The sequence below is a fragment of the Heptranchias perlo genome, chromosome 40 (genome assembly GCF_035084215.1).
Source record: "Heptranchias perlo isolate sHepPer1 chromosome 40, sHepPer1.hap1, whole genome shotgun sequence".
Lineage (NCBI taxonomy): Eukaryota > Metazoa > Chordata > Chondrichthyes > Hexanchiformes > Hexanchidae > Heptranchias > Heptranchias perlo.
This window is the reverse complement of record NC_090364.1, coordinates 2,941,977-2,962,069: the sequence shown is the minus strand read 5'-3', so window position 1 is coordinate 2,962,069 and position 20,093 is coordinate 2,941,977. Positions and strand designations below refer to the sequence as shown.

Sequence of the window (20,093 nt, the reverse complement as noted above, 5' to 3'; positions counted from 1 at the left end):
GATAAATATTGGCCAGAACGCCGGGGGAGAACTCCCCTGCTCTTCTTCGAAATAGTGGCCGTGGGATTGTTAAATCTTTTACGGTTTAACGCCTCACCCGAAAGACGGCAACTCTGACAGTACTGCACTCCCTCAGTGCTGCACTGGAAGTGTCAGCCTAGGTTTGAAGTGCTTTGAGACTTTTCTGAGAAATGTGACAAGGTGCTATTAAAATGCAAAACGCACCTTCTTTTGTCTATCTGTTCATTCTTTCTACAGATATTGCTCCATCATTCAAATCGCTGCAAGGGAGCACTTGCTTTTTCATAATACAGCTTTGCAGACAGATTATAAATCATTAATATCGAACGGCAGCAGAAATTAAAAACTGGGACAAGAATTTATTACAGTTCATTCTGACACAGAATTGCTTCGAATACCGGCTATCTTGAACACACATGCATGTCTTAGCGTCAGTATTAAAGTCCGAAACATAAGAATCGCACTGTCATTTTTTAAAGGGAGCAAAACTCCTGATTACTCTTAACTAACCCCAGTTGCTATTTTATTTCCAAGCCCTGGTGATTCTGCCAGTGCAGTGACAGGAATGCACTGGCAGGAGGGACAGTACCCAGACACAGATTTAAGATAATTAGCAAAAAAGCCAGGGGGGAGAGGAGAAGAATTTTTTTTTAACGCAGCGAGTTGTTCCGATCTGGAATTCGCTGCCTGAAAGGGCGGTGGAAGCAGATTCAATAATAACTTTCAAAAGGGAATTGGATAAATACTTGATGGGGAAACGAAGAAAAGAAAAAAGGCTATGGGGAAAGAGCAGGGCAGTGGGGCTAATTGGATAATTGGCAAACAGTCAGCACAGGCACGAGGGGCCAAATGGCCTCCTTCTGTGCTGTATGATTCTACGAATGATCAAGCCAGTTAACATACTTGCACCAGGGAAACGACCTCCTTTCTCAAGAAAGTGGCTGCAGACCAGCCTTGAAAAAAATAAACTTTCTTTTAAGACAGAAGTCGGGCATGGGCCAGAAAAGATTTGCGGAAAATCAAAAGTTCTTAAAAGCTGAATGTTAGCAGTTTGTTTGATGTATGTAACTTTCCTGAGGTCAAAATACGAAATAAAATCACCCGTAACTGCAGCTGTCAGAAACCATCCGCTCCTCTGAAAGTTTTTCTGCCCCGAGTTTGTGGACAGCCAATAATGGGAGAGCATCTGATTGATTGCTTTGAGCAGCCTTCAGTCCTGCCCTCTGATTGGCTGACACTCTCAATCTCCGATCCCACTGAAAAAAGTGATTTTTTAAAATTCTGGCACATAGTTTGAAACACTAAAGAACGGAGGAACAGAAGGAAATTCAGCCCCTCCGGCCTGTTCCGCTATTCAATGAGATCATGGCTGATCTGTACCTCAACTCCATTTACCCGCCTTGGTTCCATATCCCTGAATCCCCTCACCCGACAAAAATCCGTCAATCTCAGTTTTGCAATTTTCAATTGACCTCCGGCATCAACAGCTTTTTGGGGGAGAGAGTTCCAGATTTCCACTCCCCTTTGTGTGAAGAAGTGCTTCCTGACATCACCCCTGAACGGCCTGGCTCTAATTTGAAGGTTGTGCCTTCTTGTTCTGGACTCTCCCACCAGAGGAAATAGTTTTACATAGAATTACATAGAATGCACAGCATAGAAACAGGCCATTCGGCCCAACTGGTCTATGCCAGCATGTATGCTTCACACGAGCCTCCTCCCACCCCTCTTCATCTAACCCCATCAGCATATCCTTCTTTCTCTCCTCCCTACCCTACCGTAAGGATTGGCATGTATGCAAATCTCGAGTGAAAGATTACACAGTTAAGCGACGTATCGTCTAGATCATGATGTAATGCTCTGATTGGCAAGGGGTGACCACCCCCCCCACTGTTGTCCTCTTTTCAGTCAAGCCTCCGAAGCTCTCACTACATCCCATGGGGCGCTGGCAGCAGCTGGGGAAGCCGGCGATCCAGTTGGAACAGCATGGGCCGGGCTTCGAGCCTGAAACGGAAGCCCCACTCCGGGGAGCACCAGTCGCTCCTCTCCGGTGACAGGCGTAAGGCATCCGATGATGACCCCGAAGATGGCAGACCTGAGGTGGTCAACAGGTACAGCCTGAAGCACCGTCGAGCACTTTCCTTGGACACCAAAGGTTCCGGTGACCTGCCAGAACTTCTCCAGGTCCCTCAGGTGCAGCCAGCGGGGAGGAAGAACAGCGTAGCAACGGTTACCGTGGACCACAGGGACTGCAACGGCAAAACGCCACACATTGTGAAGGAGATCTTTCCAAAGATGAACAACAGAAAAGAAAGAAGTGTTTACGATGAGGAAATTGACTATGTAAGTTGACAAGTTAAAGTTAATATCTGCTTCAAAATGTAGGGGGGGGCATGGAGCTTTCCCCTTTCTAAAAAAAATACACAAACAAAAAATTCTGAGTGACTTTAACGGCCGTGTTAAGGGAGAACCAATTTTTTCATTGGTCAAGGTTGGAAGATGTCAGTACTGGGAATGGATCATTACCTTATTCTTGCTTTCCAGTATGAGCTTTAGTCATTCCCCAGGTCGGTAATAGCACAGGTCACAGGTAGAGTGAACAAACACTGCAGCCGCTAGAAAATCTGATACAAAAACAGCAAACTGCTGGAAACACTCAGCAAGTCAGGCAGCATCTGTGGAGAAAGGGGAAATAGTGTCAGGTGTAAACCTTCGTCACAACTGTTTGATGGAAAGGAAGTATCGGGCGGAGTGTAGAACGGGCTGCTGATTTGCTATCGCCCATTTTACACTACTGCCCATGATGAATTTCTGTCCCAATGAGTCTTAACGCCAAATTAAGAGAAATATCCCGACTGAGATCCTATAACCTTTCCATTCCCCACAGCGGCCATACACCCGGCCTCAGGATGAGATTGCCAGTTAGTTACTAAAATACAGGTAGTTTTATGAGGGGAAGAGGATGGGGGAGAGGGGAAGGGAGAGGGGGAGAGGGGAAGGGAATGGGGGAGAGGGGAAGAGAATGGGGGTGAGTGGAAGAGGATGGGGGAGAGGGGAAGGGGATGGGGGTGAGGGGAAGGGGGAGAGGGGAAGGGGATGGGTAGAGGGGAAAAGGATGGGGGTGAGGGGAAGAGAATGGGGGTGAGTGGAAGAGGATGGGGGAGAGGGGAAGGGGATAGGGAGAGGGGAAGGGGATGGGGGAGAGGGGAAGGGTATGGGGATGGGGATGAGGGGAAGGGAGAGGAGAAGGGGATGGAGAGAGGGGAAGGGGATGGGGGTGAGGGGAAGAGGACGGGGAGGGGGAAGGGGATGGGGAGAGGGGAGGGGAAGTGGGAGAGGGGAAGGGGATGGGGAGAGGGGAAGGGGATGGGGGTGAGGGGAAGAGAATGGGGGTGAGTGGAAGAGGATGGGGAGAGGGGAAGGGTATGGGGGAGAGGGGAGGGGAAGGGGGAGAGGTGAAGGGGGTGGGGGAGAGGGGAAAAGGATGGGGGTGAGGGGAAGGGGATGGGGGTGAGGGGAAGGGGGTGGGGGAGATGGGAAAAGGATGGGAACAGCTACAGAGAACTTTGATTTATAGACTGGAAACTGTTCCAAAGGAGTATGTTTGCTTCTAGGATTTTTTAGGAATGCTGGAGGTCGAATGGCTCATCCACATTCAGGTCAGGGTACAAATAGTTGCCTATTCTATGAATGGACAAGGAAAGGGTTTTCAAGTGCGTTCCAGCCGGTGTCTGAAGCTGGAGAGAGCACTTTGCTGAAATTAATTCACTTTTTTCTGCTTAGCTTTACCAATTAGAGGCAGAATCAAGATTTAGAAACCCACTGGTACAATAACAACAACACCTTGCATTTATATAGCGCCTTTAACGTAGTGAAACGTCCTAGAGGCTTCACAGGAGCGATTATCAAACAGAATTTGACACCGAGCCACATAAGGAGATATTAGGGACAGGTGACCAAAAGCTTGGTCAAAGAGGCAGGTTTTGAGGAGCGTCTTAAAGGAGGAGAGAGAGGCGGAGAGGTTTAGGGAGGGAATTCCAGAGCTTAGGGCCGAGGCAGCTGAAGGCACGGCCGCCAATGGTGGAGCGATTAAAATTGGAGGTGTGCAAAAGGCCAGAATTGGAGGAGCGCAGAGATCTCGGAGGGTTGTAGGGCTGGAGGAGGTTACAGAGATAGGGAGGGGCGAGGCCATGGAGGGATTTGAAACAAGGATGAGAATTTTAAAATCGAGATGTTGCCAGACGGGGAGCCAATGTAGGTCAGCGAGCACAGGGGATGATGGGTGAACGGGACTTGGTGCGAGTTAGGATACGGGCAGCTTATAATAACACCTTCTGAATGGGGTGACAGGCAAGGCGTGACATCCTTGACATTGAAAACTACTATCACAGCACCCCCTACAGGCGTAACTGGTACTACAAGCAGTCTGATGGGTAGGGGAAAGATGACCAACAAAGTTTTCAATAAATTCTTGCCCCAAACACCGAATTCAATATGTGATAGATAGATTTTGCTGGTGAAACACATTTGGTGTTAAACACCACAAGGGAAATCAATTAATGAATGACATACCTCTTAAGTGCTGCCAGTTTAGCATTTAAAATGATTATACAAGCATTTGTACATTGTCCATGTGGCCTTTGCCAAATTAATCTTAATTGTACTGGAATTAAGGGCACTTTTGTGCAGTTGTCTCAGACTGACGTGGTCTCAATGGAGACAAGTGACTTGCTAAACACCTGACCCTGCGACATATGTTCTAAAATAAATAAATCTATTAGGGAATGGTCCAAAAATACCTCTTGCACTCTCCCATCTGGAGCAATTCTTGATGTAATATTAATGAAGGTTGATGTGTTTCGATCCTTCCAATGACCACCAGGCTCGTCAGCAGATTCAGTTGCGTAAACCTTTCAAGCTGATTGAATGATTAACAGCGACTGCTCGTCTCTGTACAGAGCTCCTCGCCACGAGGAGAATTCTCAGAGCAGTTAATCAAACAGAAGGAGGGACCCTCTACAGGAAAAGGAGGGAATTTAAGTGAGGTGGTGGAGTGGGGGGGTGCAGGAGGCTGCAGGTAAAGTCAAAGATTTTGGGTTTTAGGGAGTCTTTTGAAGGCAAGAAAGGAAATAGCAAATAACGTTTTATAATTCAATGAAAGTGATCTGGGATGAGAGGCCCAGACGGCGTGGAAATTTGCCCTGGGCTTTATCGCAAAGAGGACGAATTGGCAGCCCAGGCAGAATGTAAAACTGGGCAGCCAATTCTCTATGGCCTGTTTTGCGTTACTGTCCAAGGTGGATTTATACTCCATGGTCACCGGAAGAGCTGCTTTCGATGGAGCGGAGGAACAGGGAGCAAGCAGTGATCCGGTGTCAAAGGATAGAGGGTGTGCACAGCGACGTAGGGCTGCACTAAGATGGAGCGTAGCAAGGCCAAGAAGGGATCTGAAGATTCAGATGGAGATCTGGAATGGGGACACAGGAAACCAATGGAATTTCGCAAAGATTGGGAAGGGAGGAATGGGAATGCGGGACTTGGAGTGGGAGGAGTCACTGCCTCACAGGAAGTAATCGGTGCCTTTGACCAGGGTGGTTTTGGTGTTGTGGGTGGAGTGGAAACTGAACTGGAAGGACTTGAATGGGGTGCGTGGTGGGAGGACTGACCGCATTGACACCTGGACTGGTCGCCCCCAACGTGGACTGTAGACTGAATGCCCATAGACTTGTATCAGGGGATTGGTGGAGGTGAACTGTCCAGAAATGGGAGGGCCTAGCATTGCAGGGTGATGCTGAGGCGGTGGGCAGCTAGAGAGTCGCTGGAAGGGCACTGTCGACTTGTGCCCACCAGAAGCTGAGTTGAAACTTTCCCAAACTCCTTTCCCTTAGATTCCTTATAGCTAAAACCACCCTGGCCAAAACCACCAATTACATCCCGCGTAACAGGCTTAGGAGGAACTATGGTTCCCAAAGCTCCCCACCACTGGGGGTTTTCCTCACCTCATGTCTGGGCCTGTTGTAGACTAATTGATAGAGATTGATTGCAATGATTAATCAACAACTCCATTATCGTGGTATCACGCGATTACCGGGATGGTAGAAGGTGAACTAGGTACACCTTGGTCTTTTTTCGTCCAGCAATCCCGATGTTCCTACTCGAGAAAGAAGACCCTCATCTTATCAGTCCCACAGGTGAAAGGATAATGCCGCAAATCCTCCACAGCAGCCAATCAGCAATGGTTAGAGATCAGCATTTACAAATCGGAGAAGGTGTTCAGATAGATGGTTGTTCCTCACTTTGATCGGTTTGCACATTTTCATTACAGAGCCTGTGTTTCCGAATTCAGAAGATGATGGAAATTTACAAGCCAGACTGGTGTGAGACTCGGGCAGACTGGTCGGTCTATTTATTTTCCCCTCAGAATAGGTAAGATGCAAAGTATGATAATCAGCAGAATGTACAACCATTTTCACTTTGTGCTACCCATCGGGATTTTCTGGTAGGACTTTGGGGCCAAAAGTCTTCAGGGCTGGGCACATCCCAGGGTTTAAGATGATTAAAGGATTTGATAGGGTGGATAGAGAGAAACTATTTCCTCCGGTGGGGGGAGTCCAGAACAAGGGGGCATATCCTTAAAATTAGAGCCAGGCCGTTCAGGGGTGATGTCAGGAAGCATTTCTTCACACAAAGGGGAGTGGAAATCTGGAACTCTCTCCAACAAAAAGCTGTTGAGGCTGGGGGTCAATTGAAAATTTCAAAACTGAGATTGATGGATTTTTGTTGGGTAAGGGTATTAAAGGTTACAGAACCAAGGCGAGTGGATGGAGTTAAGATACAGATCAGCCATGATCTAATTGAGTGGTGGAACAGGCTTGAGGGGCTGAATGGCCTCCTTCTGTTCCTATGTTCCTAAGAGATGGGATGAATTCTGCCCGTGACCTCTGACCCCAATCCTGCCAAAGGTCATTGGGTCAACAACAGAGGTCGGGAACTCGTCTGTGCGCTGCCAGTTTGGGGAGGATGCTGGGTTCCTCCTCCAGCCATCTCCCCCCCCCCACAGAAAGTTAAAACACTCCCTATTATAAGGGGGCGACATTTAAAGTAAACTTAGAAAAAACTTTCTTTGGGGAGTGTGGTGGGGGCTGGTGGTCAGCAGTGGCCTGAGCCATGATCCAGTTCTGGATCCCCCAGTTGGGCCCACTTTCACCATTCAGGAGCCTGGTATGGCTGGTTTCACCACTACTGATGGTCCACCAAGCCTCAGCCAGTGTTGCAAATCCCCTCACGTTTACTTTTTTGCTTTGGTGAATTTGGAGCAGTTTGGAAAGTGCAATACCTGTCTGGATTTTAGGCACCTGCCACACAACAACCCCGGCAACCCCAAAACATTAACATATCTTTCTCTTTCAGACGCTGACTGGCCTGCTGTGTGCTTGCACCATTTTCTGTTTTTATTTTAGATGTGTGGTTTTTCTTTTATCTCTGCTATCGGAAGTTAATTGTTTTATTTCTTGCTTGGCGACTTGTAACCTCCTCAGGTTTGGACTTGTTCCGCTGAGGGCGTGGGATCAATGCCCCTGTGCCAGTTAGCCTCATCAACCTGTGCTTTCTTTGCCAGGAGGTGAGCGTTGTGATTCTATCTTCTCCTCTTGCCTGATTAGGTTCCGCCTGATGTGCCAAATGATCATCACCCACAAGCTCTTTGATTACATCGTATTGGCTTTCATTTTCCTCAACTGTATCACCGTTGCATTGGAGCGACCTGAGATTGACCAGGGAAGCACAGTGAGTGAAAGAACTTGCATTTATATAGCGCCTTTCACAACCTCAGGACTTTACAGTCAATGAAGTACTTTTGAAGTGTAGTCACTGTTGTAATGTAGGAAACGCAGCAGCCAATTTGTGCACAGCAAGATCCCACAAACTGCAATGTGATAATGACCAGATAATCTGTCTTAGCGATGTTGGTTCGGGCCAGGGCACAGGGGAGAACTCCCCTGCTCTTCTTCCAATAATGCCATGGGATCTTTTACGTCCACCTGAGAGGGCAGATGGGGTCTTGGTTTAACGTCTTATCTGAAAGGTGAGTCTATCAAAACTTGGAGTCTCACATGAAAGGACAGACTTGTCCTGTCTGCTTGTTCAATTGGATGTAAAAGATCCCACAACACTATTTTGAAGAAGAGCAGGGGAGTTCTCCCCGATGTCCTGGGCCAATATTTATCCCTCAACCAACAACTAAAACAGATTATCTCGTCATTTATCTCACTTCTTTCTTTCTCTCCTTCTCTTCTCTCCTCTCTTTCTTTCTTTCTCTCTTTCTCTCTCCTTCACTCCTCTCCTTCTTTCTTTCTTTCTCTCCTCCTCTCCTCTCTTTCTTTCTTTCTCTCTTTCTCTCTCCTTCACTCCTCTCCTTCTTTCTTTCTTTCTCTCCTTCTCTCCTCTCTTTCTTTCTTTCTCTCCTTCTCTCTCCTTCACTCCTCTCCTTCTTCTTTCTTTCTTTCTCTCTTTCTCCTTTGAGTAAAGTCATGGGATCATTGGCATCCAGGTGGACAGGACCTTGATTTAACATCTCATTTAAATGAGAGTAATTAATGTGAGGAGAAGTTATATTTATCCTGTTATGAAGTTTTCATCTGAAACCAAGATTCTTTATTCTGGTTTTCCGTTAACGGTTGACAAGTAATCAATCCAGCGTAGGTCTCTCGGTGTTCTTTTGTACCTTATTTGAACTTCTGTTTCTTTTACAGGAACGAATCTTCCTCAGTGTCTCCAACTATTTCTTCACTGCCATTTTTGTTGCAGAGATGACCCTAAAGGTAAGAGTTGTTGAAAGGAAATTGAAGATCCAGTGCAAACCATCCTTTTAAAAGCTATGATCAGCCCTGTCTGATAATCCAGTTACGCGTGCTGCGTTAGGCCAGTCCATAATAGCAGCATTACCCATGTGACCATGGGAGGGTAAAGCACCAAGACCAGGGCCCTGATGGGAACGACCACTTTAGATGTAAAGTTAGCAGCTTTTCTTCAAGTGTATCAGCATCACTTGTTTTATAAGGTGGTGTAAAAACCATTGTGATGACAAGACTCCCCCTTATAAGGATTTCTGTTGGTGAGACTCATTCTTTATATGAAATTCAAATGATCAAACTCCCTCTTTAAAAGGTGTCCATATAGCAAGATTAAATTAGATTCTGACGGTGAGATTCCCTTTTTATGTGAGGATCTGATGGTGAGACTCCTCCTCATGACATTGATCTGTGAGGAATGGATTTCTTGTCCGGAGCAGAATGCGGTATCAAGGTGTGAATTGGGAACAGATGGGAGGAGGCCACACTGTGAACTTGTGGAGCAGGGACAGGATGTGACTGTAAGTGGAATATCCACAGCACCATCTGGATGATCAGACAAGATATCAGAGACCTGATTTGCCATCAAGCCAAAAAGGATCTTCTTTCACATAACGAGCGTGAGCACCTAAGTTAAACGGCCATCTGACAATGAACCATACACTGCCAAATGTCACCATCACTGACACCTCAGTATTACCTTTCAATCTCATCGTATCTGCTGCGTCATGGTTAAGAGGGGTGTTAACCTTAGACTGTCAGCTGTGGCTCAGTGGATGACACTCTCACCTCTGAGTCAGGAGGTCGTGGGTTCAAGTCCCACTCCAGAGACTTAAGATTAGAATCTCGACTGACACTCCAGTGCCCGTGCTGAGGGAGCGCTGCAGTATTGGTAGGTGCCGTCCTTTGGATGAGATGTTAAACTGAGGCCCCGTCTGCCCTCTCAGGTGAGCGTAAAAGATCCCAGGGCACTATCTTGAAGAAGAGCAGCTGGTCATTTATCTCATTGCTGTTTGTGGGATCTTGCTGTGTACAGATTGGCTGCCACCTTTCTTACATTACAACATGACTACTCTTCAAAAAAGTACTTCATTGGCTGTAAAGCGCTTTGGAACGTCCTGAGGTCATGAAAGGCGCTATATAAATGCAAGTTCTTTCATTCTTTCTATAGCCTCGAGATTACTGTTTGTGATGTTTGTGCATCGTTTGATGTACAATTATCCATTATATAGAGGACTATTGTACAAAAGCATTAAACAATCATACACTAATATTGCAAACGCTAATTTCTCAAGGAAAGAGCTTGCATTTATATAGTGCCTTTCATGACCTCAGGACGTCCCAAAGCGCTTTACAGCCAATAAAGTACTTTGTGAAGTGCAGTCACTGTTGTAATGTGGGAAACACGGCAGCCAATTTGAGCACAGCAAGATCCCACAAACAGCAATGAGATAATGACCAGATAATCTGGATTTTATTTATTTTGATTGAGGGTTAAATATTGGCCCAGGACATCGGGGAGAACTCCCCTCCTCTCCTTCGAAATAGTGGCCGTGGGATCTTTTATGTCCACCCGAGAGGGCAGACGGTTTAACGTCTCATCCAAAAGATGATATCTGATGTTACTGTTAAGTTGAGGCCATAATTTGTTTCCCTCCCCCCACCCCCCCCCCACACTGTTTTCCTATATCATGTGACACCTGCCCTTTGCCCTTGTCAGGTCGTCTCTCTGGGGTTTTACTTTGGTGACCAAGCATACCTGAGGAGCAGCTGGAACATCCTGGATGGATTTCTGGTCTTTGTGTCTCTCATTGACATAATCGTGTCCTTGGCCTCCGCAGGAGGGGCGAAGATTCTGGGCGTGCTCCGCGTGCTGAGGCTTCTAAGGACACTGCGGCCTCTCAGGTAGAGTAATGAACGCGACAGGGCCGAGCCGTAGGCCGAAAGGAAGAGGGAAATCGCGGTGCGTTGAGTTAGACCAGTCATGCCAGTGCTTACCTTTCTTGTCCATAAAGCATTAGCTCTGAGATCTGTCCATCAAACCTGCCTGGTTCATTCGCCGGTTACCTCAGCAAGGCTGCTGGAAGATGAGGAAGAGAAATCCCGACAACTTCTGACTCGTCCCTCATTTTATTTTTCTTTCCTTTCCAATTTTAACCCTTCCTCCTCTCCTGTGGGCACTGACTCATCCTGGGTAAGGTTCCACCAGACCAGTGGCCCTCTGGTATCTCATCCAAGTGCCCATTCATGAACTTTACATCAGGAGTAGATTGTTCCCTTGATGTTTTGAGGTGAGTTAAGATGGCGGAGGGGCAGGAATGCCTCGGGAACGGAGCGTGACCCCTCCCCCCACTCCGCCATCTTAACCTCCTGTCCACACCGTGCGACCCTCTATGCCCGCACCTTTTTTGTTTCCTTTCTCCCAAGTCATAGTTGTCCCAGAATTCACGGTGAGCAAAGCGGCCGCAAAGGTTATTGACGAAAATACCTGAACTCAGAATTTTTCAGCAGCCGTTTTCTTAGTTAGAATGGGCGGGAGTTCTGGAGCTCTGGGAAATTCCCCGCCTCACCCACACTCCCAGTGGGATCGTCTGAAGTATAGGAATCACGAGAAAGGTAGCTGCACAGTACGCGTCTGTTTCTTTTTGACCAGTGGCTTTATAAAGCGGAAGCTCGAACACATCCTGTCCCAATCTCCAACAGCCATTTCATAGAATCATAGAATCTTACAGCACAGAAGGAGGCCATTTGGCCCATTGTGCCTGTGCTAGCTCTTTGAAAGCACTGTCCAATTAGTCCCACTCCCCCTGCTCTTTCCCCACAGCCCTGCAATTTTTTCCTTTTCAAGTATTTATCCAATTCCCCTTTTGAAAGTTATTATTGAATCTGCTTCCACCGCCCTTTCAGGCAGCGCATTCCAGATCATCACAACTCGCTGCGTAAAGGAAATTTCTCCTCATCTCCTCCTCTGGTTCTTTTGCCAATTACCTTAACTCTGTGTCCTCTGGTTACCGACCCTCCTGCCAGTGGAAACAGTTTCTCTCTATCTACTCTATCAAAACCCCTCATAATTTTAAACACTCCATTAAATCCCCCCTTTAACCTTCTCTGCTCTAAGACGAATAATCCCAGCTTCTCCAGTCTCTCCAATTAACTGAAGTCCCCCATCCCTTTTTGTCTCAGGAAACTTCTTGTGCGACAATTTGCGATCAATAAACTACATTTAAACAGTCTTAAGGGACTTTTCGAGCTCTTAAGATTTAAACCAACACTCAATAGTTCCTCCAGTTGACGCTAACCATGACTTGTTGCCGATTATATTTTGACCACACAGAAGAGAGGTGAGAATTCAGGTCATCGTGTCTTCAAAGCTCAGGTGAAAGGGATCATTTCCTTTTTGTAGAAATGTTCTGAGAAACCCAGGTGGGTTATATGTTGTCTATTTATCTTGCTGTACTTTCTCATTCTCTTGCACTTAGGGTCATTAGTCGAGCACCAGGCTTGAAGCTGGTTGTTGAAACCCTTATTTCCTCCCTGAAGCCCATTGGGAACATTGTCCTCATTTGCTGTGCTTTCTTCATAATCTTTGGGATCCTCGGAGTCCAGGTGAGAAGTCGGGACGGATTTTCTGAGCGTCGTATTTTCAATGTTATGTAGGAGCATTAGGAACAGGAGGAGGCCATTCAGCCCCTTGGGCCTGCTCCGCCATTCAGTTAGATCACGGCTGATCTGAACCTCAACTCCAATTTCCTGCCTTTGCCCCATATCCCTCGATACCCTTGACCCACAAAAATCGATCAATCTCAGCCTTGAAAGCTCCATTTGACCCCCAGCATCCACAGCCTTTTTGGGGAGAGAATTCCAAATTTCCACCACCCTTTGTGTGAAAAAGTGCTTCCTGATTTCACTCCTGAACGGCCTAGGTCTAATTTTGAACTTTGTTCTAGATTCCCCCACCAGAAGAAATAGTTTTTCTGGATCTACCCTATCAAAACCTTTTAACGTTTTAAACGCCTCGATCAGATCACCTCTCAATCTTCTAAACTCAAGGGAATTCAAGCCAAGTTACAAGAGAGCTTTCTCCTCTCCTTTCCTAAAGATGCTGATTTTCACACCTTGTTCTTCACAAGTCAGGCCTAGATTTTCAAATCCCCCTTTTCCATGAGACGGGTTAGCGGGGGCATTGAAATGGAACCAAAAGTAAATCTAGGTGGAGCTTTCTTCAGGCTGTTGAACTAGAGGGCAGAGCAATGAAGCCCAATCCAGTTCCAATCTGGTGCCCGCACTCTCACACTTTCCAGCAGTAGCCACCAGATACTGAACTCTCCCTATCCCAGAGGTGCTGAGATAAATTGTAGTCTCCCTACTACTAGCTGAGTTCAGTTTTAGGCGTTGGTTGAGGAATTAATATTGGCCAGGACGCCGGGGAGAACTCCCCTGCTCTGCTTTGAATAGTGGCGATGGGATCTTTTATATCCACCTGAGATGGCAGAGAGGGCCTCAGTTTATCATCTCATCCAAAAGACGGCATCTCTGACAGTGCAGCACTCCCTCAGCACTGGGAGTGTCAGCCTGGATTATGTGCTTAAGTCTCTGGAGTAGGACTTGAATCCACAACCTTTGACTCAGATGCGAGAGAGTGCTGCCCACCGAGGCACAGCTTACACCTTAGGTGTGTGTTAATAAATTCTGGATTGTTTCTGAAGATCATTTGAAATATTACATTTCCAATTTACTTCTATGATTTCTGTACCTGGGTTATAACATTAATGGACACTCCCATTCAGCCTTCCAAAATACGGTCTGTTCTGACCTGGTGGCAATTGTAGTCCAGGGTCTCCTCTTCTAGTCAGTGTTATATCTAGAGAGAATGTTTCAGAGAGTCTGAAATAAGAGCAACCATTAGATTACCTCACCAACTTGACTGTTTATCAAGCATAACAAATAGCAGGGCCCAAATTACAAAAGAGTATCCTTTTAACACAGGCACAACACAGGATAATTGCAGTTACCACCTCTCAGCTTAACAAATTAATCAGATTCACCAGAAAAATGGCTTCCCTTTGAAGCGTAGAGTGTCATTCTGAAAACCCAGAAGATAGCACTTGACCTTACGAACCCTTGCCTGCTTATTGTTGGTATAAATGAAGCAGCAGGACTTTAGAGAGATCTTTACCTGACTCTATCCTTTCTTGTACTTGACCTTGAAAGGTGTTGATAACAATGGTTGCAGAGAGAGTTGGAAAGTGTTAGCATTCATCTCCTGGATGTGATCACATATGCATTCAATATCTGCGTCATTATGTTCATAAATGGGAATTGATTCGCTCTTATGTGGTTTTTTAGTTAAGGTCAATAAGTTGGGAAAAGTTGTTAATTGTATTGAAGGCCCAGGCCATATCGTTTCATTTTACACTTATAACAGAATGAAATAATCTCTACATTGACCTATTTGCCCAGATTTATGACCAACATTAAGTCCTTTTACTTTATTGGGATTTTTATTTAGATGGATAAGGTTAGCAATGAAAAGAAACAGTGAGAGAGAGCATCCTCGATGAAAGGTTTGATTGATACAAAACTGTGGAGGGCAAGCCATTCGGGTGAGGTGGTTCTGTTGCATGGAGTTTACAAAAACATTGATTAAATTGTCACAAAATCCCAAATTTTTCAACGGAGAGACGATGAATTAGTTCCCGATCGAATCATTTAGAGAATGCTAAAAATAGACTGAGTTCTTCAACTATGGCACCAGATCGTTTCTCGTTTTTTGCCGGTGGATTTACTTTTAAATATTACCGTACGTATCAAGAACGTCTGAGCTTACTAGTGGCACAATGGCATCTGCAGAACTCACATACAAAGACGTGCATTTATCATCTGTTTCCACAGTGAAGGAAAGACCTTAATATCACTGCCGCCTATGGAACTATTGGGTTTAGGTTCTAATTAACTCATGGGACGTCAGTTCGGCATATTACCTTATTAATCAAAGTCCAGGCGAACTCACCTGGAATACTGCATACAGTTTTGGTCTCCATACTTAAGAAAAGACATACTTGCTCTCGAGGCAGTACAAAGAAGGTTCACTCAGCTAATCCCGGGGATGAGGGGGTGGACTTATGAGGAGAGGTTGAGTAGATTGGGACTCTACTCATTGGAGTTCAGAAGAATGAGAGGCGATCTTATTGAAACATATAAGATTGTGAAGGGGCTTGATCGGGTGGATGCGGTAAGGATGTTCCCAAGGATGGGTGAAACTAGAACTAGGGGGCATAATCTTAGAATAAGGGGCTGCTCTTTCAAAACTGAGATGAGGAGAAACTTCTTCACTCAGAGGGTGGTAGGTCTGTGGAATTTGCTGCCCCAGGAAGCTACATCATTAAATAAATTTAAAACAGAAATAAGACAGTTTCCTAGAAGTAAAGGGGTTACGGGGAGCGGGCAGGAAATTGGATATGAAGCTGAGTTCGGATCGGTCAATGCCCTGTGGGTGGCGGAGAGGGCCCAGGGGCTGAGTGGCCGGGTCCTGCTCCTACTTCTTGTGTTCTTTAGATTTGAGGTTAGGATCAGATCATCCATGATCTTATTGAATGGCGGAGCAGGCTCGAGGGGCCGATTGGCCTACTCCTGCTCCTATTTCTTATGTTCTTATGTTCTCAGTTAGACACAACATTAATAGTCGGTTAACAAGATTCTATCAGACCTATCATAAAACAAGCTACAGTTAAGCAGTTGACTGTAGACTCCCATGCTTGGGACAAACGGCTGGGTTCAGATGCTGCCTCCCCTTCTCCTGAAGTGGTTTTTCCCTTCTTTGTAGTCATGTCATTACCCATATATGGTCACATTTGTGACTTTTACAATTCATTTAAGTCATCGAATTTTAGCTTGTGACCCTTAGGTCATTGAATTTAACTTTGTTGGGGCATCTATTGACTCTTAGGTCAGAGAACAGATTGCTGCACAAACAAAGGAGCCTTACCTTCATCAAGATCCTGTTCCATTGTCTAAAGTTATCATCCAACGACAAAAGCAATAACAACAACAACTTGCATTTATATAGCACCTTTAACGTAGTAAAACGTCCCAAGGCGCTTCACAGGAGAGATTATCAAACAAAATTTAAAACCGAGCCATATAAGGAGATATTAGGACAGGAGAGGTAGTTTTTAAGGAGTGTCTTAAAGGAGGAGAGAGAGGTTTAGGGAGGGAATTCCAGAGCTTCGGACCTAGGCATCTGAAGGCACGGCCGCCAATGGTGGAGTGATTAAAATCGGGGATGCGCAAGAGGCCAGAATTGGAGGAGTGCAGAGATTCCAGAGGGTTGTACGGCTGGAGGAGGTTACAGAGATAGAGAGAGGCGAGGGCCATGGAGGGATTTGAAAACAAGGATGAGAGTTTTAAAATCGAGGTGTTGATAGACCAGGAGCCAATGTAGGTCAGCGAGCACAGGGGGTGATGGGTGAACGGGACTTGGTGTGAGTTAGGATACGGGCAGCAGAATCATAGAATCATAGAATCATAGAAGTTTACAACATGGAAACAGGCCCTTCGGCCTAACATGTCCATGTCGCCCAGTTTATACCACTAAGCTAGTCCCAATTGCCTGCACTTGGCCCATATCCCTCGATACCCATCTTACCCATTTTTAAAAATTTTTTTTATTCGTTCACGGGATGTGGGCGTCGCTGGCGAGGCCAGCATTTATTGCCCATCCCTAATTGCCCTCGAGAAGGTGGTGGTGAGCCGCCTTCTTGAACCGCTGCAGTCCGTGTGGTGACGGTTCTCCCACAGTGCTGTTAGGAAGGGAGTTCCAGGATTTTGACCCAGCGACAATGAAGGAACGGCGATATATTTCCAAGTCGAGATGGTGTGTGACTTGGAGGGGAACGTGCAGGTGGTGTTGTTCCCATGCGCCTGCTGCTCTTGTCCTTCTAGGTGGTAGAGGTCGCGGGTTTGGGAGGTGCTGTCGAAGAAGCCTTGGCGAGTTGCTGCAGTGCATCCTGTGGATGGTGCACACTGCAGCCACTGTGCGCCGATGGTGAAGGGAGTGAATGTTTAGGGTGGTGGATGGGGTGCCAATCAAGCGGGCTGCTTTATCTTGGATGGTGTTGAGCTTCTTGAGTGTTGTTGGAGCTGCACTCATCCAGGCAAGTGGAGAGTATTCCATCACACTCCTGACTTGTGCCTTGTAGATGGTGGAAAGGCTTTGGGGAGTCAGGAGGTGAGTCACTCGCCGCAGAATACCCAGCCTCTGACCTGCTCTCGTAGCCACAGTATTTATATGGCTGGTCCAGTTCAGTTTCTGGTCAATGGTGACACCCAGGATGTTGATGGTGGGGGATTCGGCGATGGTAATGCCGTTGAATGTCAAGGGGAGGTGGTTAGACTCGCTCTTGTTGGAGATGGTCATTGCCTGGCACTTATCTGGCGCAAATGTTACTTGCCACTTATGAGCCCAAGCCTGGATGTTGTCCAGGTCTTGCTGCATGCGGGCTCGGATTGCTTCATTATCTGAGGGGTTGCGAATGGAACTGAACACCGTGCAGTCATCAGCGAACATCCCGATTTCTGACCTTATGATGGAGGGAAGGTCATTGATGAAGCAGCTGAAGATGGTTGGGCCTAGGACACTGCCCTGAGGAACTCCTGCAGCAATGCCCTGGGGCTGAGATGATTGGCCTCCAACAACCACTACCATCTTCCTTTGTGCTAGGTATGACTCCAGCCACTGGAGAGTTTTCCCCCTGATTCCCATGGACTTCAATTTTACTAGGGCTCCTTGGTGCCACACTCGGTCAAATGCTGCCTTGATGTCAAGGGCAGTCACTCTCACCTCACCTCTGGAATTCAGCTCTTTTGTCCATGTTTGGACCAAGGCTGTAATGAGGTCTGGAGCCGAGTGGTCCTGGCGGAACCCAAACTGAGCATCGGTGAGCAGGTTATTGGTGAGTAAGTGCCGCTTGATAGCACTGTCGACGACACCTTCCATCACTTTGCTGATGATTGAGAGTAGACTGATGGGGCGGTAATTGGCCAGATTGGATTTGTCCTGCTTTTTGTGGACAGGACATACCTGGGCAATTTTCCACATTGTCGGGTAGATGCCAGTGTTGTAGCTGTACTGGAACAGCTTGGCTGGAGGCGCAGCTAGTTCTGGAGCACAAGTCTTCAGCACTACAGCTGGGATGTTGTCGGGGCCCATAGCCTTTGCTGTATCCAGTGCACTCAGCCGTTTCTTGATATCACGTGGAGTGAATCGAATTGGCCGAAGACTGGCTTCCGTGATGGTGGGGATATCGGGAGGAGGCTGAGATGGATCATCCACTCGGCACTTCTGGCTGAAGATGGTTGCAAACGCTTCAGCCTTGTCTTTTGCACTCACGTGCTGGACTCCGCCATCATTGAGGATGGGGATGTTTGCAGAGCCTCCTCCTCCCGTTTGTTGTTTAATTGTCCACCACCATTCACGACTGGATGTGGCAGGACTGCAGAGCTTTGATCTGATCCATTGGTTGTGGAATCGCTTAGCTCTGTCCATAGCATGTTGCTTCCACTGTTTAGCATGCATGTAGTCCTGAGTTGTAGCTTCACCAGGTTGGTACCTCATTTTTAGGTACTCCTGGTGCTGCTCCTGGCATGCTCTTCTACACTCCTCATTGAACCAGGGTTGATCCCCTGGCTTGTTGGTAATGGTAGAGTGAGGAATATGCCAGGCCATGAGGTTACAGATTGTGCTGGAATACAATTCTGCTGCTGCTGATGGCCCACATTGCCTCATGGATGCCCAATTTTGAGCTGCTAGATCCGTTCTGAATCTATCCCATTTAGCACGGTGGTAGTGCCACACAACACGTTGGATGGTGTCCTCAGTGCGAAGACGGGACTTCATCTCCACGAGGACTGTGCGGTGGTCACTCCTACCAATACTGTCATGGGCAGATGCATTTGCGACGAGGTCAAGTAAGTTTTTCCCTCATGTTGGTTCGCTCACCGCCTGCCGCAGGCCCAGTCAAGCAGCTATGTCCTTCAGGACTCGGCCAGCTCGGTCAGTAGTGGTGCTACCGAGCCACTCTTGGTGATGGACATTGAAGTCCCCCACCCAGAGTACATTCTGTGCCCTTGCTACCCTCAGTGCTTCCTCCAAGTGGTGCTCAACATGGAGGAGGACTGATTCATCAGCTGAGGGAGGGCGGTAGGTGGTAATCAGCAGGAGGTTTCCTTGCCCATGTTTGACCTGATGCCATGAGATTTCATGGGGTCCAGAGTCAATGTTGAGGACTCCCAGGGCCACTCCCTCCTGACTGTATATCACTGTCCCGCCACCTCTGGTGGGTCTGTCCTGCCGGTGGGACAGGACAGCCCAGGGATGGTGATGGAAGAGTCTGGGACGTTGGCTGAAAGATATGATTCTGTAAGTATGGCTATGTCAGGCTGTTGCTTGATTAGTCTGTGGGACAGCTCTCCCAATTTTGGAACAAGTCCCCAGATGTTGGTAAGGAGGACTTTGCAGGGTCGACTGGGCTTGGTGTTTTGCCGTTGTCGTGTCTGGTGCCTAGTGGTCCGATGCCGGGTGGTCGGTCCAGTTTTATTCTTATTATGACTTTTTGTAGCGAGATTGTACAACTGAGTGGCTTGCTCGGCCATTTCAGAGGGCAATTAAGAATCAACCACATTGCTGTGGGTCTGGAGTCACATATCGGCCAGACCGGGTAAGGACGGCAGGTTTCCTTCCCTAAAGGGCATTAGTGAACCAGATGGGTTTTTACGACAATCCAGTAGTTTCATGGCCATCATTACTGATATTAGTATTTTAATTCCAGATTTTTATTTAATTAATTGAATTTAATTAATTAATTGAATTTAAATTCACCAGCTGCCATGGCGGGATTTGAACTCATGACTCTAGATTTTAGTCCAGGCCGCTGGATTACTAGCCCAGTAACATAACCACTATGCTGTCCAAATGCTTTTTAAAAGACAAAATTGTACCCGCCTCTACTACTGCCTCTGGCAGCTCGTTCCAGACACTCACCACCCTTTAAGTGAAAAAATTGCCCCTCTGGACCCTTTTGTATCTCTCCCCTCTCACCTTAAATCTATGCCCCCTCGTTATAGACTCCCCTACCTTTGGGAAAAGATTTTGACTATCTACCTTATCTGTGCCCCTCATTATTTTATAGACTTCTATAAGATCACCCCTAAACCTCCTACTCTCCAGGG

At 46.9% G+C, this 20,093-nt stretch overlaps 1 protein-coding gene across 1 annotated transcript in view; it reads left to right on the top strand.

Annotated features, from left to right (window-relative positions):
- cacna1ia (calcium voltage-gated channel subunit alpha1 Ia) overlaps window positions 1-20,093 on the top strand; it is a 141,125-nt gene that overhangs the window by 68,319 nt on the left and 52,713 nt on the right. The window contains exons 15-20 of the mRNA XM_067974165.1: window positions 1,927-2,361; window positions 6,344-6,444; window positions 7,680-7,803; window positions 8,769-8,837; window positions 10,588-10,772; window positions 12,347-12,473. Of these exons, the coding sequence (XP_067830266.1) occupies window positions 1,927-2,361; window positions 6,344-6,444; window positions 7,680-7,803; window positions 8,769-8,837; window positions 10,588-10,772; window positions 12,347-12,473 (1,041 nt within the window). The remainder of the gene's footprint in view (window positions 1-1,926; window positions 2,362-6,343; window positions 6,445-7,679; window positions 7,804-8,768; window positions 8,838-10,587; window positions 10,773-12,346; window positions 12,474-20,093) is intronic.